This window comes from Nicotiana tabacum, chromosome 7, assembly GCF_000715075.1.
Source record: "Nicotiana tabacum cultivar K326 chromosome 7, ASM71507v2, whole genome shotgun sequence".
Taxonomy (NCBI): domain Eukaryota; kingdom Viridiplantae; phylum Streptophyta; class Magnoliopsida; order Solanales; family Solanaceae; genus Nicotiana; species Nicotiana tabacum.
In genome coordinates, this window is record NC_134086.1 from 73,932,590 (window position 1) to 73,956,913 (window position 24,324).

The 24,324-nt window shown below is 38.7% G+C and overlaps 2 protein-coding genes across 8 annotated transcripts; one reads left to right on the forward strand and one right to left on the reverse strand.

Moving 5' to 3' along the window:
* The first annotated feature begins 332 nt into the window (after positions 1-332).
* On the forward strand, positions 333-11,720 carry LOC107806735 (protein RDM1-like). Of its 7 annotated transcripts, none has more exons than XM_075257285.1 (4): positions 333-644; positions 2,476-2,585; positions 2,735-2,884; positions 11,288-11,720. In XM_075257285.1, exons 2-4 carry the CDS (start codon positions 2,519-2,521, stop codon positions 11,569-11,571), a joined length of 501 nt encoding a protein of 166 aa, XP_075113386.1. In that variant the 5' UTR covers positions 333-644; positions 2,476-2,518; the 3' UTR covers positions 11,572-11,720. The 7 variants fall into 7 exon arrangements, with proteins under 7 accessions (XP_075113386.1, XP_075113384.1, XP_075113381.1 ...); XM_075257283.1 differs by having other exon boundaries at positions 339-644; positions 2,735-2,989; XM_075257280.1 differs by having other exon boundaries at positions 404-644; positions 2,735-2,989; positions 11,189-11,720.
* A 358-nt stretch (positions 11,721-12,078) lies between these two features.
* On the reverse strand, positions 12,079-14,900 carry LOC107806740 (pentatricopeptide repeat-containing protein At3g22690-like). The gene has a single exon (XM_016630967.2). It carries the CDS (start codon positions 14,734-14,736, stop codon positions 12,223-12,225), a length of 2,514 nt encoding a protein of 837 aa, XP_016486453.2. The 5' UTR covers positions 14,737-14,900; the 3' UTR covers positions 12,079-12,222.
* Between the last annotated feature and the right edge of the window lie 9,424 nt (positions 14,901-24,324).

Here is a 24,324-nt window from a genome sequence, read left to right on the forward strand (position 1 = left end):
GATGGTGTCCTTTTGATTGTTACGCTGTAGTTCAAAACCAGGATAGCTGAAGTTCTAAACAGTTGGCCTCTTGAAGTAAGAACTGAAGTTCGCCAGTTATAAAACAAAATCTTCAGCTTTAGAGCTGAAGTTAGCCAGTTACAAAAATAAAAACTTCAAGTTCGCCAGTTACAAAACAAAAACTTCGCCAGTTATAAAAACAAAAACTTCAGATCTGAAGTTCGCCAGTTACAAAACAAAAACTTCGCCGGTTACAAAAACAAAAACTTCAGCAATGCAAATAGAGAACAAAAACTTCAGGCCCGTCTACTAGAATGCTAAAGTTTTGCGTGATTGCCTTTGCTACTTCAGTCCCGTATGCTCAAGTTATGCGAAAAAGCGGGTAAACTTGCAATTTTTTTGCAAAACGATCACAAGTTAAAACGTTACACAAAAAGCGGGTATAAATTTGCAAATGCCCCAATACTTTTTTGCTTCAAATAGGCATGTATCCAAATTAGTCCATTTGTACTCCAATTATATGATATCTTTGACCACACTATAGTAAAAAACCAAGTGTAGAATCTGACCAAATCGCCCTGGTCTGCCACCTTGCTCCGCTCCGGCGAATCCATTGCCGATCATTATTCCGGCGAAATTGAGTTGTAGGTTCTCTTATTCCCCCACAAAATCCTCTTTCCCTTTTTCTTATGTATAATACCAGTTCTTTTGCGAGTTGCTATGTGTCTGCTCAAGTTGCATGAAGACACAATTAAAATTTTCGATTTCTCCATTTCTTTCCCATGCTAAAAAGCTCCAATTTTGTGATCATTGTTTTTTATTCAGTTCCCTTTGAGTATTCCCCTTGTAATTCTCTCGACATTACTTTTAAGAAGAAAAATAAAGGAAAGTTGACAAAGAAAAAAATTCTAAGAGAAAAACGAAAAATTCCAAAAATTAAAATGAAAGCTTTACATGGTATTGGTAGTTTTTACTAACGGCAAAGGGCTAAATATACCCCTCTACTTTCAAATATTGTTTACGTATACCCTTCGTTATACTATTGGGCTATTCATACCCCTGCCGTCATACTTTGAAGAAAAATACCCCTATTGTCATACTTTGAAACAAAAATACCCCTATTTTGGTTGGAGTGCCACGTGCCAACACCATATTAAAACGATCCATTTCTTTTTTTTACCCGATCCGTTTTTAAAAAAAACCCACAACCCGACCCCTATTTTCATTTTTTTCGAGTTTTTTTTTTTAAAATTTCAGTTTTTAAAAACCGAAAATATTTTGTTAAAAACAATTTTTTTTTCTATTTTTACAAATTTGTTTTTCCAGTTTTTACAAAACAAAATTCTTTTAAAAAACTGAAAAAATGAAAAAAAAAATATTACTCAAAAACGAAAATATTTTATTGAAATAATGTTTTCAGTTTTTAAAAAACAAAATATTTTGTTACAAACGACAAAAATATTTTTTTTCTGTTTTTACAAATAAAAAATCTAGTTTATAAAAATTTGTTTTTCAGTTTTTACAAAAATAAAATCTTTAAAAAAAATGAAAAAAATGAAAAACAAACATTTTTCAAAACAAATTTGTATAAACTGATTTCATATACCTTATAAAAAAATCCTTTATTTATAACAAAATATTTTCGTTTTTTAAAAACTGAAAACATTATTTTCAACAAAATATTTTCGTTTTTGAATTTTTTTTTCATTTTTTCAGTTTTTTTAAAGAATTTTGTATTGTAAAAACTGGAAAAACAAATTTGTATTTTGTTTTTAACAAAATATTTTCGTTTTCTAAAAAACTGAAATTTTAAATAAATAAAAAAACTGGAAAAAAATGAAAATAGGGGCCGGGTTGTGGATTTTTTAAAAAACGGATCGGGTAAAAAAAGAAATGGGTCGTTTTAATCTGGTGTTGCCACGTGGCACTCTATCCAAAATAGGGGTATTTTTGTTTCAAAGTATGATAATAGGGGTATTTTTGTTCTAAAGTATGACGGTAGGGGTATGGATAGCCCAATAGTATAACGAAGGGTATAGGTAACAATATTTGAAAGTAGAGGGGTATATTTAGCCCTTTGCCGTTTTACTAATTGGGATGGAAGTAATTCATGAATTATCTATCTCTAATCAATGTATGGGTTGTCCTTCATTTGTCTTGACATACACTAAAAGAGTGGGTTTTTAATACTTAGTACTCTTGCCTGAGATGAAATTAAGGGGAAAAATATGGCCAGTTAGGATTCATATAACCGACCTTAACTTGTTTGGTATTGAGGTATAGTTATTGTTGTGTTGTACATAGTACTCTTAGTTTTATCTTGTATTTTGCAATGCATTAATGTTTTTTCTTTTTCTTCGTGAATACAATAGATTAAAGGTTATATGCATATAAAAGGGAAGTCTTGGTGGTGCTTGAACTTTGTTGAATCTGCTATTTCGCGTGAACTTAACTGTTGGCTATTGAAACTTGCAGCTTTCGGCTGTGAAATTCAAAGATAGTTGTCATTCAAAGCTGTATGAATTACCGACCAATTTCTCATTCACTGATTGATAAGTTTTTGCTAATGGAATCAAGTGGAACCAGTTCTGAATTCTTCGCACTCCCCCCTATTACCAACTAAGTTTATCTTGTGACCTTTGTATTCTCAACTAGTTTGATTCAGTACAGCTGAGAGTTTCCATTTGCAGGATTGTTAAATGTTTTTGTTTTCTCTAAATGTACACATTTTCAGCCATGAAGATGGCTATGCCATTTGGTGAACAAGTAGATGTCTCATCTGATGAATCATCTTCGTCTGATGGGGATGACCATAAAGCAGAAAGCGAGCAGATGAGCAACAACATTGCTGTCAACCAAGTTGTTGAAGAACTTGTTTCTGAAGGTACTAAAACTATTTGTGATCATTTAGACATGTTTAAGTGTGAAAGCGAGCATATGAGCGACAATCTCAATATTGGTCAAGATGTTGAAGAACTTGTTTCTGAAGGTATTTGTCATCATTCATACATGGTCAGGTGTACTTCCATTTAGAAGTTCTCTTTTCATCTTTTTTTCTTTTTGATAGATATTAGTTTTTGTTCTTCCATCTATTCAAGCGGTTATATGGTATTCCTCAGCAGTGATTGATTTTAGTCGCTGTTACACGGAAAATTTTATTTTCTTCTCTTGATTAAGCTGGGAAGTTTTGTAGGTTGAAATTATTCTGTTTTTGGCTAAGTTTTTAGGATATGTTAGCCCTTTGGCACAGTGCTTCATGTTAGTTTGATTTGAGGAGAGTCAAGTTCATCTCCTTGTTTAAATATAGCAACTCCTGTTCCAATATGAGGACTAGGACAGTCAAGGACAAAACTAGGAATTTGAGTTAGCGGGGGAGCAAAATTTACTCGCGTCAAGCTTGCGAATCTATGCACATACTGTAATGCATTGCTTACATCTACCGGCCAGTTTAAATATAAGTAAAGAAACGAAGCGAAATATATAGAAGGGAGCTGTAAAATTCAACTGAGTCATGGTATTCTGAATTGTCTTTCCGTAATGTAGAATCTTCACATGACACTGTTGACATGAAGCTTTATGCACATTTAGATAAATCATCCAATAGTATTTGTAACTGTCCACTATCTGTTTTGTAAATTCTAAGTGGCTCAAAAGTAATATGTTGAAAAGCATGATTTATGAAACCTTGGTATTTGCCAGCCAAAGGTCATACTGACTTTTTTTTCAAAAACATGTGAAGTTAAAACCTTTAGGCAAGAACAATGTCAAGCATAAAATGCCAATAACCAAATCGCTAGATAATCCTTTAGAGATAAATCATTTCAGCGAACTTGATTTATTTTGTCTCTTTTGTTACTCTTCAGCTTGGAACCAAGACTGATTCAGGTTTCTTGAGGGTACTGTACCATTTCGGATCTGAGTTTCAATCACACTCTATGTTTTTTTAATCAAGTTCAATCACACTCTGTTTTTTTTTTAATCAAGTTCAGTCACACTCTATGTTCCAGTAAAGCAATGAGAAATGTAACTGCCAACAAAGACGTAATTTCTGCTGCTACTTGAAAATATAAACAGATTAGCCATAATATTATTCTGAGATATGGATTTTAGCTATATTTAGGGAAGCAAGCATTTTCGATCTAATAAGTCATCTAAAGTTCATCATGCATACCCTTGGGAACTAAAGCAAATAAGCAAAAATGCATATTTCTACTGAAAACGATGCTTTCCTTTAAAAAAAAGCATTTTCCAAAGGCCGAGAGGCGAAAGGTCATTCTCCTTGTGGTATGGAAAGTGTTAATGAATTACCTTGTAATTGTTGAAGTTTGGCAAAATGCCAAAGTCCCACATTGGTTGGGAGTTAAGTTTGGAGGGGATTTTTCCCCTATAAAAGAATGCCTAATGTTTAGGATTGAAACACACCTCTCATTTGCCTTCTCATCTGTTTAAGGCATTTGTATCTTCTCTCTTTAGTATTATTTCACTTGTATTTTTGGAGTGGAATAAAATATTGGTTGTATCCGAGGAGTAGGCAAAATTAGCCGAACCTCGTAAATTCTAGTGTTTCCTTTATTGTTGTTTTATTGTCTTATTTATTATTTGGTGGCTGTCATAATTTTTGGTATAGTAGTTGTGACTTATTCACACTATATACATTTGGCTTCCGCAACTATTGGTATCAGAGCCAAGGTACTGTCTAAGTATGCTCTGTGGTTGCAGCATAGTCTGATCTTCCACATCAGAAAAGATTTATCTTGGTAACTGAGTCAAGGTTCTGTCTGAGTATGCTCTGTGGTTGCAGCTTAGTCTGATCTTCCACACCAGAAAGGAAATAATCTTGATTTGTGTCGTCAGCTATTAAATAATATTTGTGTCAAAGATGGGAGACAATAAACAAGAAAAATCTACATCAAGTGTCAACAATACGTCATCATTGGCATCTTCGCTTATGACAAGAATTGTGTCAAATGCGAAATTTGCGGTCGAAATATTTGACGGGTCCGAACATTTTGGGATGTGGCAAGGCGAGGTTCTAGTTGTCCTTTTTCAACAAGGGCTAGATCTGACCATTGAAGAAAAGAAACCAGATGTTATTGGAGAAGAAGATTGGAGAATTATCAACCGTGTTGCTTGCGGTACTATTCGATCCTACCTTGCTAGAGAGCAGAAATATCCATACACAAAGGAAACTTCTGCAAGTAAATTATGGAAAGCGCTGGAGGATAAATTTTTGAAGAAAAACAGTCAAAATAAATTGTACATGAAGAAGAGACTGTTTCACTTCACCTATGTTCCTGGTACCACGATGAATGAACATATCACCAGTTTCAATAAGTTGGTCACAGATTTGCAAAATATGGATACAACTTATGATGATGGTGACTTGGCCTTAATGTTGTTGGCGTCACTTCCTGATGAGTACGAGCACCTTGAAACTACTCTACTCCATGGAAATGACGAAATTTCTCTCAGAGAAGTTTGTTCGGCTTTGTACAGCTATGAACAAAGAAAGCGAGAAAAACAGAAGGGCGGAGAAGGAGAAGCACTGTTTGTGAGGGGTCGTCCTCAAAATCAAACGAGGACAAAGAAGGGAAGATCCAAGTCAAGATCCAGACCCAGCAAAGATGAATGTGCCTTTTGTCGAGAAAAGGGGCACTGGAAGAAAGACTGTCCGAAGTTGAAGAATAAGGCCAAACATAACAATGGAAAGGCTATTATGGATTCAAATGTAGCTGATTGTGATGATTCAGACTTCTCATTAGTTACAACAGAGTCATCAACATCATCAGACATATGGTTGATGGACTCGGCTTGTAGCTATCATATGTGTCCCAACAGGGACTGGTTCGTGGAATTTCAAGAAGGAGAATATGGAGTCGTCCACACAGCAGATAACAGCCCTCTTACCTCATATGGCATTGGTTCAATACGATTAAGGAACCATGATGGAATGATCAGAACATTAACAGATGTTCGATATGTACCGGATTTGAAGAAGAATCTCATCTCTGTGGGAGCCCTGGAATCAAAAGGGTTTAAAATCATTGCAGAAAATGGAGTGATGAGAGTATGTTCCGGTGCACTAGTGGTAATGAAGGCTAATCGGAAGAATAATAATATGTACCGCTATTGTGGCAGTACAGTTATTGGGACAGCGACAGTGACATCCAGTGACGACAAAGAGGCAGAAGCAACCAAGCTATGGCACATGCGCTTGGGACATGCTGGAGGAAAATCCTTGAAAACTCTATCAGATCAAGGATTGTTAAAAGGAGTCAAGGCTTGCAACTTGGAGTTTTGTGAGCATTGTGTTAAAGGGAAACAGACAAGGGTTAAATTTGGTACAGCGATCCATAATACTAAAGGCATTTTGGATTATGTACACTCTGATGTTTGGGGTCCTTCCAAAACACCTTCATTGGGTGGGAAGCACTATTTTGTAACCTTTGTTGATGATTTTTCCCGAAGAGTATGGGTGTATACAATGAAGAGCAAAGATGAAGTGTTGAGAGTTTTTCTCAAATGGAAGACGATGGTGGAGAATCAGACAGGCAAGAGGATCAAGTGTATTCGCACAGACAATGGAGGTGAATACAAAAATGATCATTTCAATAAGGTCTGTGAAAATGATGGCATCGTCCGACACTTCACTGTTAGACATACACCACAACAGAATGGAGTGGCAGAACGTATGAACCGGACCTTGCTGGAGAAGGTACGGTGTATGTTGTCCAATGCTGGCTTGGGCAAAGAATTTTGGGCTGAGGCAATTACATATGCATGCCACCTCATTAATCGTCTACCATCTGCTGCTATTGATGGCAAGACACCATTTGAAAAATGGTATGGAAAACTTGCTATAGATTATAACTCTTTGCACGTGTTTGGCTCAACTGCATATTATCATGTGGCGGAGTCAAAATTGGATCCAAGGGCAAAGAAGGCTATTTTTATGGGAATTACTTCTGGAGTCAAAGGATATCGCTTATGGTGTCCTATGACAAAGAAAGTAATATTCAGCAGGGATGTTACCTTTGATGAATCTGCTATGGTAAATAAGGTAACAAAAGATACCAAACAAAATGAAAGTGCTTCTAAGCAGGTGGAGTTTGAGGGAAAATTTATTTTTCCTACACAAGAAGCAGAGGAGGAAACAAATGAAGATTATCCTCTAGAAGGAGAGCCAGTAGAGGAGATTCCAACTCAGGAATCTCAACAACAACTTGAATCAATAGCAACCAGCAGGCCAAAAAGAACAATAACGAAACCTGTTCGTCTCATAGAGACGGTTGCTTGTGCAACCTCAATTGTAGCTGATGATGTTCCTACTACTTATAAAGACGCTGTCCAAAGTTCAGAAGAAGATAAGTGGAGGATTGCCATGAATGATGAAATACAGTCCCTTCATCAGAATCATACATGGAGATTGACCAATCTCCCGAAGGGAAAGAAAGCAATTGGGTGCAAATGGGTATTTGCAAAGAAAGAAGGATTTCCTAACCAATTAGATGTTCGCTACAAAGCAAGATTGGTGGCCAAAGGATATGCTCAAAAGGAGGGAATTGATTACAATGAAGTGTTTTCTCCAGTTGTAAAACATTCCTCCATTAGAATTATGTTGGCTTTGGTAGCACAATTGGATTTGGAACTAGTTCAGATGGATGTAAAAACTGCGTTTTTACATGGAAACTTGGAGGAGGAAATCTACATGACTCAGCCAGAAGAATTCAAAGTTGCTGGAAAAGAAAATATGGTGTGCAAACTTGAAAAATCGTTGTACGGATTGAAACAATCTTCTAGACAATGGTACAAGCGATTTGACGAGTTTATGTTGCGGCAAGGGTACAAGAGAAGCAAATACGATCATTGTGTGTATTTGCACAAGCTTAAAGATGGTTCCTTTGTATATCTTCTCCTATATGTTGATGATATGTTGATAGCTTCCAAGAATTTGGAAGAAATTGATAAGTTGAAGATTCAACTGAAGAAGGAGTTCGAGATGAAGGATTTGGGTGAGGCAAAGAAAATTCTTGGCATGGAGATAATTAGAGATAGACGTTCAAAGAAACTCTGTTTATCTCAAAAGGAATATTTGAAGAGAGTACTTCAACGTTTTGGCATAGATGACAAGACTAAGCCAGTTAAGTACTCCACTTGCTTCCCATTTTAAGCTAAGTACTACTATGTCGCCAATGGATGAAGCTGAACGAGAGTATATGTCAAAGGTACCATACGCAAATGTTGTTGGTAGCTTGATGTATGCAATGATTTGCACAAGGCCTGACATTTCACAAGCTGTTGGAGTTATTAGCAGATATATGCACAATCCAGGGAAGGAGCATTGGCAAGCTGTGAAGTGGATTCTACGGTATATTCATAATACTGTAGATGTCGGGTTAGTTTTTGAGCAGGAAGACAATCAGTCTGTAGTTGGATATTGTGACTCAGATTTTGCGGGTGATATGGACAAACGAAGATCAACTACTGGTTATGTGTTTACTTTTGCAAAGGCACCAGTTAGTTGGAAGTCTACTTTGCAGTCAACAGTTGCTTTGTCTACAACAGAGGCAGAGTACATGGCTATTACAGATGCTGTGAAAGAGGCAATTTGGCTTCAAGGATTGCTAAAGGAGCTTGGTGTTGAACAAAAAGGTATCACAATTTTTTGTGATAGTCAAAGTGCTATTCAATTAGCGAAGAACCAAGTTTATCATGCAAGGACGAAGCACATTGATGTTCGGTATCATTTCGTACGAGAAATCATAGAAGAAGGTGGAGTCACGGTGAAGAAAATTCATACTACAGAGAATCCTGCTGATATGCTGACAAAGGTGGTGACTGCGGTCAAGTTTCAACATTGTTTGGATTTGATCAACATTGTTGAACACTGAAGATTGAAGATGAAGACACAACCAAAATTTGTTATTGAGAGAGAATTGAAAATGTGGAATTTTGCCAAGGTGGAGATTTGTTGAAGTTTGGCAAAATGCCAAAGTCCCACATTGGTTGGGAGTTAAGTTTGGAGGGATTTTTCCCCTATAAAAGAAGGCCTAATGTTTAGGATTGAAACACACCTCTCATTTGCCTTCTCATCTGTTTAAGGCATTTGTATCTTCTCTCTTTAGTATTATTTCACTTGTATTTTTGGAGTGGAATAAAATATTGGTTGTGTCCGAGGAGTAGGCAAAATTAGCCGAACCTCGTAAATTCTAGTGTTTCCTTTATTGTTGTTTTATTGTCTTATTTATTATTTGGTGGCTGTCATAATTTTTGGTATAGTAGTTGTGACTTATTCACACTATATACATTTGGCTTCCGCAACAGTAATTATTTCCCCCGGAATCTTCCAAAATAGGACATGCAGAAAATGTGATCTAGTTTTTGTCTCTCCTGTCACATTATACTCAGTTACTCACCACTTGGTCGCTCTCCCCCTATATTTCTCCAACCTATTTTTCCAGAACACCACTGCTACTAAACGAGAAGCCCGCTGTTCGGTGTATGCAAAGAACAAATTCAGAAGAAGACCTGAGCTTCTCTGGATCCTCCGGCTTTTTTTCCCTCTTCTCATTCTTCTTTTAATGGCAGATCAGGAATCGGGTATTGATTCTTTTCTACCATTCTTTCCGTTTCCTGCTTGCTTTGACTTTTCTGTTTTTCTGATTTTGGATTTGTGTGGGCTTAAAATTGTAGAGCATTAACATTATTATGGGGATGCATGACATGGAAAGCTTTGCTGCTCTTTTAAACTAGTTTTGGTAAATTTTGAAAATGGAAACATGTGAAAGAAACTTTGAACAAAATTCTTCTTTTAAAACAGAAACAGAAAATGCTATGAAGTCACTCAAGATTTTTTTTTCTTCCCTTTTCTGCTTTTTCTCGTCCAATAAATGGATCACTAAACATTAATGCTATTGGGCTGAAGGAGTATTAACAATTATACTTCATTAAGTGAGTGCTGCCTTGTATTTATCTTGATGAAATCAATTCATCTGGCTATCTACTTACCTATTAAAAGAAATATCTGGCTATCTCGTGCAAGGGAGTTTTGTTTATATCTTTTTTCCTTCAGTTCCTTGTTTTGATGGTTGAGTGGAGAAAAATGTGATCTAGACCTGATGAGATGGTTCAGCCTATCCTTTTGTCTGGGAGCCAGAATTTGAAATTTTGATCTACTGGTCGTTCTAGCCATAGGTTACCAGGCTGATTCACTCTTTATCAGGAAGAATTTTACATTGACCAGGAATGAGAGGATAGGAAGAGAAACTGATAAAAAATAGAGCATAGGAAGAGAAAGTCAGACAAGAATTAGCATATAAAAGAAAGATTTGTTCTGCCCTTTGCTTTTCCCACCAGTGGAAGGTTTCCTGCATTAGTCAATGCATGCAGAATAAATCGGTCCCTAAGAAGCCCCTGAAAGATTGCCCTCCAATGGGTGCCCGAAAGTGAAGAAGAGCGTAGCACTATCAAAAGAGCCAGATGTTCCTGGAAAAGCTCATACATGGATCTCGTTTCTGTTACTTGTTAGTCAATCAATCAACTACACCTTAATTCCATATTGTTGGGGTCAATAATATGAATTTCTGTTCTGCTCTTTTTCTTTTTCTTTTGTCTCTCTTTTTGAGCTCATTTCATTTCAATACTAAGTAAATTTGTCTTTTTAGAGAAACTAGGGGTTCTCTAAGTCTAGAACTTCTCCATATCTCACACTTATACTGATGCTCACCTGCAGCTCTCTAACTAGACTGAAAAGATCTCGTCAAGCACCATACTTAGCATTAATAACCCAAAAAGACCATTTATATGGATCGTCTGCTTCTATTTTGTTATATTCTTGTTAAGTCCGACTGATCAAAAAAATGTTCTTTGTTAAGTTCGCATTGATTCTGTGACATTGGAGATTTGGAGGTTTTTTGAGACATCTTCCATAAAACAGAGGATCATAGAATAGTTTCTTTACAAAGTGAATATGCAGGTTGAGAATCTGTTTATTGATGGTACTGATACTGCAATGAGATCTTTTCCTTTGTCAGGAAATCCATTTCAGATTTTTTATTCAACTAGTTTCCAGTCAATTGAAAGGTGCATGGTTTAACTATCATATAGGTCCCTGACCATTATTCGATGAGTTACATCTATATAACTGGTCTAACTGTTAGACTCTAACAGGCTGTGGTGTGCAATGCAGATGCATTTCTCAGAAGAGCGAGAATGTATCAAGAGTACATGCAGCTGGTTCCTATCCCCACACAGACTCACTCCTCTATTCCTTGCACCTCTTGGGCAGGGTTGGCTGCATCAATTAAGAAGTTATATGGGCAACCACTGCATTACCTGACCAACCTCTGCATAAAGCAACGGGATCAAATGAGGATTGGGGCCGATGACGAAGTTGATCCATTGGAGATGCTCATCCATCCGACCAAAGCCGAATCAAGCATCTGGCTTATGGAAGAAGTTCACAGGCGTACTTCGTCTCCTCATTACCTTGCCAAACTCTGGCTTGCTGATCCCATGTATCATGTTTATATTGATCCAATTTTCCCAAAGTTGCAGAATCCATCCAAATAGATTCTTTCTGCAATACCAATCCATCTGATGGACTTTGTCTATAATCCTGAATTTCTAGTTAGAAAAACAAAATCGTTATCCCCATCACCCAGCCCAAGACAAATTTTATATTTTAAAAAGTGTTTGTCAGATGGCTGCTTTTAAGTTTATCTCATGTTTTCATATTGATGTAGTACTTTTTATCCACAGTAGCTGTCATGATAATGTTTTTGAGAGATGAAAATATGCATCAAATTTGCAAATTTTTCTTCACCTACCGCGATAATGGACTTGAGAAATACCAGATAAAGAGATCAGAGATGTCTTAAGCTGTTATAACAAAGTATCGTTTTCTCTCTCTCTCTCTCTCTCTGGCTTTTTGAGAGATGGTGCGAGTTCACCCTGTTATGGAACACGGCATGTATATATGTGGAATAACTTATCTACATTCTTGGAGAAGTACAAAGAATTTCCATTTTTTTTTGGGAGAGAACCTCTTGGTTATTGGACGCAGGTTTGCAAAACGGATCAAAGTTAAATTTGCTTTGTAATTATTTATTAGGCCAAATAAATGGAATTTATAATCAAAGCATTTGGTGAAGTTACACAATTAAATTTGAGAAAGTACGAATACTATGTACTCCTATCATACAATCATATACAACAATGCAGCTACCAATAATCACCACAAGAGCACAACCCTCTCTGGAAAAAATGGAAACGGTTGTTATCTCTGACAATAATATGCCGTTCATATACTCTTGACACCAGTTTTGCAAATGAGTGGCAATCAGAGCACATTCGAAGGTTTTTCACGATCCGAATGGGATATCCCTGAGATGTCGAGATGAGTCCAAATGCCATGGCTATTTTCTCACTATGTCGATAAAGCAAGAATTCTTTCTCTTGCTCATCAACATCCATCATAACATTTGTTAGATCAGGGACATGACCTGCCTCTCTAACCCTGCACTTCATTTCTTCTAGCATTAGACAAATACTAGTCTGCTCCGGGTGAGATTCATCACCTGAAGTAAACTCGTGAACAGTTCCATTCACCTCGATTGAGCTTGAACCGGGGTTCTTCTTTATCCCTCTTTCCTTCATAGACATCCTTACCTTGGCAACATCGGTCCACTTCCCTCCCGAAGCATAAATATTTGACAGAAGCACATGGATTCCAGCTTTATCTGGGGATGATTCAGAGATCATATCAGCTGCATAAGTTGCCATCTCGTCGTTTTTATGCATTTTACAAGCAGCTAGAAAAGCCCCCCAAACTGCATCATTTGGCTTCATTGGCATATTTTTTATAATATCAATAGCTTCTTTCAATAAACCAGCCCGACCAAGCATATCAACAATGCACCCATAATGCACTATCTGTGGTGAGATTCCACGGATCTCTTTCATAGTCCTGAAGATTTTCATTCCCTCTCCTACTAAACCCCCATGGCTACATGCTGTTAGTACAGCCACAAACACAACTTGGTCAGGTTCTACCCCTTCCCGGAGCATCTCATAGAATAGTTCCACTGCCCGCTTACCATTTCCTTCCATAGCCATAGCCCCTATCGCTGCAGTCCAGGCAGAGACATCCCTCTCCTTCATTTTATTGAACACTTTCATTGCACTTGCAGGATCGCCACACCTAGCAAACATGTCAATAAGCGCAGTACTTAGCTGCATATCTAGATGAATTTCGTATTTCTCAATGTAATTATATATCCACTTAGCAATATCATTAGCACCTAAGTATCCACACGCAGATGCAACACTGACCATTGTCACCCTATCTGCTTTAATTCCCTCATTCTGCATAACACGAAATAAATGAATTGCATCTTCAAACATACTCTGTTGTACCAAACCACCAATGATGGTGTTCCATGACACAATATCACTCTCCGGCATCTCATCAAAGGTTCTGCAAGCTGCCTCCACATCACCATTTCTCAGAAAGCCTGCCATTAGTGAATTCCATGATACCACTGTCTTGTTTGACATCCGATCAAAAACTCTGCAAGCCCATTCTTGACACCCACACTTCATGTACATATCGATGATGGCATTACCAATGGAATCCCAATTCTCTAACCCGTTCCTCAAAATATAAGCGTGACACTGCTTTCCTAAGAAAACATCAGCCATCTCTGTCGAGGCTGATATAGCAGACAACAAAGTTACTCTATCCGGACGAGGTCCTCCACAAGAAAGCATTTCACCCAAGACATCAAGTGCTTCTGTCACCATCCCATGGCGTACATAGTTTGATAAAATCGTGTTATAAAGTACCAAATTACGATCAACACATTCCTCAAAAAGCCTTTTCGCCTTAACCACGGATCCACATTTCATATACATATCTACAAGAGCATTTACCATAACAGTATTGACCTTTAATCCAGCCTTTCCAATATAACCACACACTCTTTCCGCCAATCCCAAACCCCCCAACTCCCCACAAGCCGAAATCACACAAACCATCGTCACAGAATTCGGCATAATACCCTCCTCCTCTACCATCTCAAAAAACAAACGAACCGCCTCTTCAGCCTTCTCCCTCCTCGAGTACCCGCAAATCAAACAAGTCCAAGACACCAAATTTCTGTCAGGCATTTTATCGAACACCTTCCTCGCTTTATCAACCTCCCCACATTCACTATACAAATGTATCAGAGAATTCAACACAAACACATCATCACCAAAGCCCCATTTTAAAGCCAAACCCTGAATTCCACTTCCCTCAAAAAACCTCCCATCCTTGGCACAAGCACTCAAAACCAAAGGAAAAGTGTAACCATCAGGCGCCACATTTTCAAGAACCATTCTTGCATAAATCAACACAGCATCAGAAAACAAACCAGCTAAAGAATACCCTTTTATTAAAGAATTAAACTTGTAAGTATTATTTAAACCTTCTTCACTATAACAGAAATAGTCAAAAGCTGTTTGTGCATATTTTAAGCTATCGTATGAGCCTATTTCGGAGCATTTAGCAATGAGTTTACCAAGAAAACCAGGATCTTGATTGAACCCTTGTTTAGTGAAACGGGCATGCAGCTGTTTGATTTCGTTAAGGTTTTTGCATGATTTGATTAGGTCGGTTGTTGTACTTCGATTTGATTGAGGTTGTTGGGGAGTGGAGAGAAGAGGAGATAGAGATAGATTTACGGTTGCTGTCATTGTTGTTTGAGGTGTTACTTCCAGTTTTCAACTACACCCAGCTGACTCCATGCTTGAATCTGATGAGAAACTACAACTTCACCATTTTCCCAAAGTCACAGATGCAGCGCGGAATATTTTACCTGAAAGCATAATCGTACGGTTTCTTATTCTAGTTCTATCTTAACAATATTTTTTAAACTTATTGTCTTAAGTATTTAATACTTATTCTATTTTAATTTATGTGATACTTTTTATTTTTTGAGGTTCAAACTTCTTAATTTTGATCGTGTACATAAATATTTTTACTTTTTTAAAATTAAAATTTACAAATTTAAAAACTACTTAAAAATACGTCAAGTCACAAAAATTAATAATTTAAAATATTTAAAAGGTATATGCAAAAATTTTAGTCAAAGAATAATTCTTTTACAACAACAACAAATCTAGTATAATCCCATAAGTAGGGTCTAAGGAGGTTTGTATGTATGTAGACCATACCCCTATCTTATAAAGATAGAGATGCTGTTTCCGATAGACCCTCGGCTCAAGGAATAGTGAAGATAAAATAACCAAGCAACAAATAATAATAACAATAATGTAATATACTAACGGACGCGAATGACACATCATGTAATAATAAAGAACCATGAATAAGAAAATGCAAAAAATATTCTTAGTACTACTTGTAAGCCTAGAAGAAACACACTGTTACCTATCAACATTCAACCCTAATCCTTGACCTCCACACCTTCCTATCGTATGTCATATCCTCGGTAAGCTAAAGCAATGACATGTCCTGCCTAATTACCTCTCCCAAATACTTCTTTGGCCTACCCCTACCCTTCCTCGGACCCACCATAGTCAACCTCTCTCACCTCCTGACCGGAGCATCTATATCTCTCCTTTTCACATGCTTGTACCATCTCAACCTCGATTCCCGCAACTTGTCCTCCACAGAAGCTGGACTCACCTTGTCCCTAATAACTTCATTCTTAATCTATTCTTTCTTGGTATGTCCACACATCCATCTCAACATTCTCCATTTCTCTACTTTTATCTTCTGGACATGGAACTTCTTGACGGGTCAACACTCAGCCCCATATAACACAGTAAATCTAACCACCACTCTGTAGAACATGCCCTTAAGTCTAGGTGACACATTATTATCACATAAAACCCCTGAAGCGAGCCTCATTTCATGCATGCCATCACTGAATTTGCACTTACTCTATTTTCTACCTACTCAACATAGAACCTTTAGACCCATCAATTATCTCCAAACTTCCAACCTAACGTTAACTCCGCCTCACGTCTCGTCAATCGGAACTATGTCATCAACAAATAGCGTACACCATGGCACCTCCCCTTGTATGTGTCGCGTCAGCACATCCAATGCTAGGGCAAACAAAAATGGGCTAAGAGCCGATCCCTGATGTAACCTCATCTCCACTAGAAAATGATCTAGGTCTCCTCCCGCAACCCTCACCTCGCTCCCCCGTACATGTCCTTAATCACCCTAATGTATGCTACGGGACACCCCTAGCCTCCACACATCTCCATAAGACCTTTTTCGGTACTTTATCACAGGATTTCTCTAGGTCAATGAACACCATATGCAAGTCTGTCTTCCTCTACCTATACTGCAATACGAATATCCTCACAAGGTGTAAGACCCCAAAATTGTTTACCTAGAACTTGAGATTTCGTGGTCCACTATGCGATCGCAAAACCAGTTTGCGGGTCGCATATCGGCCGCAAAGTGAAGTAGAGAGTTGACCCAATTTTGGGCCACTATGCGACCCATTATGCGGTCGCATAATCACTTTTGTGACTGCAGATCCCATCGCAGAGCCAGCGCTAAGTTTTCTAGGAGGAGGTTTTGCTGCACATTATGCGACCGCAGAACCGGTCCGCGGACCACAGACCTGACCAGAATAGACTAGATTTTGGAGAGTCATTTTTGCGGTCCATTATGTGGACTGCACACCCGTTATGCAGTCACTCTGCTATCGTAGAGTTGGAATCAGAGGGTCCAATGTCTGGTTCTTATAACACGACCCCATTTTCATATATAGCCTTTTGGAGCTCGTTTTGAAGGCAAAAATCTAACATTTTAGAGAGAAGTGAGTGTGTTCTAGAGAGAGAGAGAGAGGAGGAAGCCCAAGTGTGTTGTTCATCAAGATCTTGTCTAAACTTTTAAATCCAACAAGAAAATATCACAAGATCTTCACTCAAGAGGTAAGTTTCTAACCCTAGTCTTCAATTTTGAGTTTGGGTAAAAGATGGTTAAATGGGAGTATGATTCTTGGGTGTAAGAGTGTTATTTATTTATGCATGTACTATCAAGGGTTGTGGAAAGGTCATTGAATTAGTATGGATAAATATTGGGTTGTCGGATGAAAGAATCCACCATAGAAGAACCTTAAAATCAAGATGCACTCCTAGTGTTTGATAAAATGCTCAAATGAGCTGAAACCATGAATATCTTCCTAATTATGGTTCGATTTTGCTATCTCTCTAAATAGATTGAAGCTGCTAGGATTTTAGGAACACTGTTGTAATTTAAGGAAATCTCAAATGAGGTATGTTGGCTAAACTCTTCTCTTATAATTGAACCCCACCACAATGTCCTTGTAAGTCCCGAGTTGTTCATCATAAATTGATTATTCCGAATAAGCTTTGTGGCAAAAGATATATGTTCAATACGTTTTTCAAATGTTCTTGTTATGTTGTTGTAAAATTTGAGGATGTGTTCAAAGTATAGATTTTATATCTAAATGTTATAACTTCAAGTCGTGTTTCACATGAAAGCTATTATGCTAAATTGTGGAAGAAACCTTAATGCGTTTAAGACTCTTATTTGCTCACATGTGTACCTGATGTCTTGAATAGAAATTCCTTGTTGTTGAAAATCCATGATGATGTTTGAAAGTGAAACATGTGAGAATGAAATATGAAATATGGTCAACGTGCGAGAATGATATTACATTTGGGGCCACTAGTGCCAATGAAATAAAGAGATGTGTAAAAGATTATGAAATGAGCTGAAAGTCCTTTATTTGATAAACAACATGGGAGTATCGTTAGTCACCAAGGAAGGGTAGGTAGAAATAACCTAACCCCGAAACTACACATACCGGTGTAGGAGTGAATTGTGATTATTACCCTTTTTTGGGATGAGATTGATATGATGAGAATAATCCCTTTTAATGGGATGAGATGATTGCTGGAAAAAAGGTGATGTCGATCCACACGACATTATGATGAGACAGCCTAGCCGGTCGGGTCGTGATCGGACGCCATGCCGCACACATAGTGGTGATTGTGCTTGAAACTATCATTGAATCAATGATTGCGATTGAGATAATGTTTGTGATTGTGGTTTATGTCTTTATGTGAGATGGCCTAGCCGATCTGACTGTGATTAGACTCCGTGCTGGAATTACGGTGGTATATCAGTGCTAAGATCTCCCAACCTAAAATATGGAAATTTACTCGAAAGATTATCTTGTTCTTAACTTGATGGTTTGACATTGTTTGAGGCTTCATTGGTTTTATGATTTTTCCCTTTTGTATTATTACTCATTCTATTGAGAGGATGTTTAGTCATACATACTAGTACTATTCCATATGTACTAACATCCCTTTTGCCGGGGGCGATGCATCTTTAATAGATGCAGATAGTTCCACAACAGGTGGCATTGATTAGTGATAGTGGTACACCCTCTTCCCAGCAGACTTGGTGAGCCCCACTTTATTTCGGGGTCATGTATCTTTTGTTCCTTGTGTATTGTGTTTGAGGTATAGTCGGGGCCTTGTTGCCGGTACTATCATAATACATTTTTGTATCTATTAGAGACTCTGTAGACATAGTGTGGGTTGTATATTGGTGTTGTGAAAGTCAAACAAGTTATGTTGTGTTTGAATCACTTGTTCCACTTCAAACTATGAAAATGTGTGTATTTGAGACTTTAAAAATAAGTAATTAATGGCAATGAATTAGTGTTTTATTCATGATCCCGCTTATTATCTAATTAATGAAATATATCTTCTCTTTATTCATGAGTGAGTTTGGGTAGAATGTATCTAGCAGGCTTGCTTGACCGGGTTATCTTTGTTGAGCACCGGTCACGCTCCATGAAGTCGGGACGTGACACAAGGTGAATGGCTTATGCAGTTGAACGTCCCAGCAAAGATCCAAACTGATTCTCAAAAATAGTTACACTTCTCTGCACCCTCCTCTCCACCACCATCTCCCAAACTTTCATAGTATGACTCAACAGCTTAATACCCCTATAGTTATTGCAGTTCTGGATATCACCTTTGTTTTTATACAACGGGATCATCAAACTCCACCGTCAATCTTCAAGCATCTTCTTAAACCTGATAATGACATTAAACAAACCAGTAAGCCACTCCAAGCATGCCCACGTCACTTCCTTCCAAAATTCCACTAGGATCTCGTCAGTCCTAGTCGCCTTACCCCTGCTCATCTTCCGCGTTGCCCCCACCTCCCCGCTTTTAATACGCATACAAAACCTAAAATTCCTTTGACTCCCTGAGTTCTCCAACTCACCTAGCACGATGTTCCTGTACCTTTCCTCTTTCAAGAGTTATGAAAGTACTTTTGTCATCTACGCCTGATACACGCCTCCTCTACCAATACCTTACCATCTTTGTCTTTGATGCACCTCACTTGGTCCAGGTCTGAGCCTTCTTCTCCTTAATCTTGGCTAACCTGTACAACTTTCTATCACCTCATTTGCCCCCTAACATCCTCTTATACCGCTCAAAAACTGCAGTCTTAACCGGGATGACTACTAATTTTGCCTCTTTCCTTGCCTTCGTATAACACTCCTTACACGTCCTCTTCTCCTCCTCGTCCGTGCTCCCCCACTAGCTTCAGATATGCCATTTTTTAGCTTCTGCTTTTCCTTGGACCTCTTCATTCCACCATGAGTCCCCTTTATGGCCTCCTGAATAACTCTTCGTGACCCCTAGAACCTCTCTAGCAACATCCCTAATGCAGTTAGCTATCATGGTCCACATACTACTCGCGTCCCCACTACTCTTCTAGGACCCAATAGCCAATAGCTTCTCCCCAACTCCTGAGTTTTTTCCTTAGTCAAGGCTCCGCACTTAATCTTGGATTAGCCATACACCACTCTCTACTTCTTTGCTCTCTTGACCTCCAAGTCCAGTTTCAAGAGCCTATGTTGCATCGACAGACACTCACTCGAGATAACCTTGCAATCACTGCAAAGACCCTTATCACCTCTCCTAAGGAGAAGGTAATTGTAATGACCTGACCGGTTGTCTTAAGAATTTACACCCCGATCCCCTATTAATTGCTTTCCCTGTGTTTGTTTCTGCTATTGTGATTCACCGGGAAGATTTATTTTTGAGTTTTGGAGTGTTTTGGGACACTTAGTCCCTAAATGAGAGCTTAAGCTTTATAATTTGGACTATAGTTGGAACAGTGTGAAGACGACTTAAGAATAGAATTTTATCAATTCCGTTAGCTCTGTTGGGTGATTTCGGGCTTAGGGGCATGTTTGGATTGTGTTTTAAAGGTCCGTAGCTTATTTAGGCTTGAAATGCCGAAAGTTGAATTTTTGAAGTTTCTAGATTGATAGTGAAATTTTGATATCCGGGTCGGAATCCAATTTCGAAAGTTGGAATAGCTCCGTAGTGTGAAATGTGACTTGTGTGCAAAATTTGGGGTCAATCGGAGATGGTTTGGTTGGTTTCGATATCAGTTGTAGAATTCTTGAGATTTCAAGTTCATTAGACTTGGATTGGACGGTGATTCGTGATTTTAGCGGTGTTTGATGTGATTTGAGGGTTCGACAGAGTTCGTATGATATTTTAGGATTTGTTGGTATGTTTGGTTGAGGTCTAGGGGGCCTCGGGTGAGTTCCGGATGCTTAACGGAAATGAATTTGGACTAAGGCAAATTCTAATGTTGGCTGCTTCTGGTATTTGCACATGCGGTAAGGAGCCCGCAGGTGTGGCCCCGCATAAGCGAGGAAGGAGGTCGTAGGTGCGGTCTGGGGCATGAAGACCAATGGTCGCAGATACGACTCAAGAACCGTAGAAGCGAAACTGCATCTGCGAAGAGTTGAGTGCAGGTGCGGTGCTTGGGGATTTAATGAAAATCCGCAGATGAGGAGCCCTGGCCGCAGAAGCAGGACCATAGGTGTAGTCCTGGGAGCGCAGATGCGGGCATCGCTGGGCAGAAAAAGGAAATTTTGAGGGTTTGAAGTTCATAACGCCAAATTCAATTTTTAGCTCAGAAGAAGGCGATTTTGTGAGGATTTTGAAGAGGAAATTAGTGGGTAACGATTCCTAACCCTATTTCGTTTATATTTCATCAATCCATAGTAATTTTCTCAATATAATCAAGGAATTTGAGTGGAAAATGGGAATTTGGGGGAAAAGTTCCACAATCGAGTTTTTGGGTTTTGATCGGGTTTTAGGTGTCAGAATTGAATAATCTTTAGACGAGTGATCTCGTGATTGAATGGATGTTCTAAATTGGCAACTTTTACCCGATTCTGATACGTGGGCCAGGGGAGGAATTTTGGGCATTTTTCTATTTTCTAACCTTAGTTTCGATTCTTTAGCTAAATTCGTTGTTGGTAGTTATATTTATATTATGAAATTGATTTGATTAGATTTGGGCCACTCGGAATTGGATACTCGTAGCAAGAGCGTGATTTCAGATTGATTTTGAGCTGGTTCGAGGTAAGTGGCTTGCCTAACATTGTGTGAGGGAACTCCCCATAGGATTTTGGTACTATTGTTATATGAGTGCCGTGTACGTGAGTTGAGGAGTGCGTACACGTGCTAATTGTTGAAAAACCCCATTTTCATTAAGTAAATATCTATATTTTCTTTTAATTGAGCAATACTTGTACTTGAAGCCTCCTGTTTAGCTTAGGAAAAGCGTGCTTATGTGACCTAATTGTCTTACCTGCTTTAACTGCTTACTTGGATTTTGTGCAACATGTTTAGAGTAGAAATTCCTGTTATTCTCGACTAGAACTATAGATTTCCTTCTTAAGACTGTTGTGTATTTATTTTGGGACTACCGATCGGTATTCCGGGAGATCCCCCTGCATGCTTACTTTGGGACTACGAATCAGTGTTCCGGGAGATCCCCCTGCACATTTATAATTGGGACTACAGGACGAGATCCGGGGAGATCCCCCTGCACTGGATATTTACTTTGGGACTACGAATTGGTATAGGAGATTCCCCTGCATATTTAAGATTCGGACTATGGGACAATTGTAACGACCTGACTGGTCGTTTTGCTTTTTAGAACCTCGTCCCCCTAAATAAAACTTTTCACGCTTGCTTTAACTAATTTACGACCCGCGGGGATGGTTGGTTCGAGATTTGGAATAGTTTTAGTTGTAATAGGCACACTTGATTCCCTAAGATTTTCTTAAAAGGCTAAGTTTGACTTTGGTCAACATTTTTAGAAATGGACCCGGACTTGTGTTTTGACGGTACCGGAGGTTCCGTAAGAAAATATGAGACCTGGGTGTATGCCTGGAATCGAATTCCGAGGTCCCTAGCCCCAGTAATGAATTTTTGTTAGAAATTGTTAAACTAAAATTCTAAGGATTTAATGAAATTAAATAATGCTTGATCATATTGGTATCGAGCTCGTATGTTGGTTCTAGAGCCCGTTACAAGTCCAATATAACATTTAAGACTTTCCCACAAAATTTGGTGTCAATCCGAGTAGTAGAAGTACATTTCGGCACGTTAGAAGTGAATTGAAGAACTTGAAGTTCATAAGTTTGATTCAATTGGTTTTAGGGGGTGATTCTTAGATTTAGCATTGTTTCGGGCATTCCAAGGGTTTGAGCGAGTCTGTTTTATGATTTCAAACTTGTCGGTATGTTCGGGCGGGGCGCGGGGGCCCCGAGCGTCAATCAGGCCAGGCTCGAGTGAAGTTGGAAAACTTGGGAAGGATCTGAAGCTCCAGGTTCCTGTCATAACCGCACCTGCGGTTGGTCAGCCGCAGGTGCGACACCACAGAAGCGGTCGTCCCCTCGCAGAAGCGGCCAAGGCAGGCCAAGCCAGAAGCCGCAAAAGCGGCTAAGCTTCCGTAGAAGCGAAATCGCAGAAGCGGTTGCTTCCCGCAAAAGCAGCCCAGTGGCCCAGCTGAATTTCCGCAGAAGTAGACACCTTTCAGTAGATGCAGTGGGCGCAGGTGCGGCCCAGGACCGCAGATGTGGAAATCACTGAAGTAGTGACCTTCATTTATTACGGGCTCTAGGCCACTTTTGCTCATTTTCACTCATTTATTGGGCGATTTTGGAGCTCTTGAGAGAAGACTTTCACCTAGCATCTTGAGATAAGTTCATCTTATTTATTTCTAATTTAATACTTGAACCTCGGGTAGATTAACACACAAAGATTTAAGGAAAATCATGGGATTAGAGCAAAACCTAGGGTTTTAATAAAAGTTAGATTTAACCACGAAATTTGTTATGAAATGAAGTAGAAATCATATATTATTGATCCTTAGGTTATGAAGAACAACTTTCTTCGAAAAATTTCAGAATCTGAGCGCGTGGGCCCAGGGTCGAATTTTAGGAAACTTGTGTTTGGGGTTGGGAAATTACTTTAACAGTTAGAATGCGAACTTGTGAGCTTGTATTGACTAGTTCCTACCTCGTTTAATTAGTTTTGGATCGTTCGGCTCCAAATTGAGGGTTTAAGCACATTCTTGGTATTGGAAGTACGCTTTGGAGTGAGGTAAGTCTCCTTTCTAACCTTGTAAGAGGGAATTGTCCACATAGGTATAATAATTGAATAAATTGCCACTAAATGTGGGGGCTAAGTACGCACTAGATGACGAGAGTCCGTACATATCTACTACTATATTAATTGTCCGGGTAGTTTAGGACCCGTATCATGCTAAATTTGTAAATGTTTATATCCTTTCATGCTAATGAGATCACTTAAGATATGCTAGAAATTTGGAAATGAACCTATGTGAACGTATGCACTTGTTTGAACACTTGTATGAATTATTTGAATATAAATGCGCCTTTATGCTCCTTCTTGATGATAATTGATATTTGTGGCCGATCACCTCGGTAGAAATAGATGCATCTATGGTTCATGCCATTCGACCCTCTAGCAGTGCACAATTTCTTTTCTGTTAGACCGGGCCGTCGACCTCAGCATAACGTGCGCATGATATTTATGTGAAATCTTATTCATGGCTTAATTTGTTAAATGCTCTAAATTGTAAATGGCTAACTATGATACTATCTAGGCATGACTTATCACTTTCTGCTATAAATTGATATTATCTGTGACATCCATGCTCAGCATAAAACTTTTGTATACGGAAAAATCGGAGGGGCCAATTTCTCGTTGTTAAGGCATCTCAGAAGATCACCTCGAAGACTCTAGACCACGGATCGAGTACCCTCTCTCGAGGGTCGTCGACACTCAAACTCAGGATAACGACGACCTCGGTAATGGTAGAAATATGAAGCTCCCTAGGCGCACGACTAGGACTGACAGAGCCTAGTGGACTACTCTAAGACCCGAATCAAGGTGTCATCTAGTTGT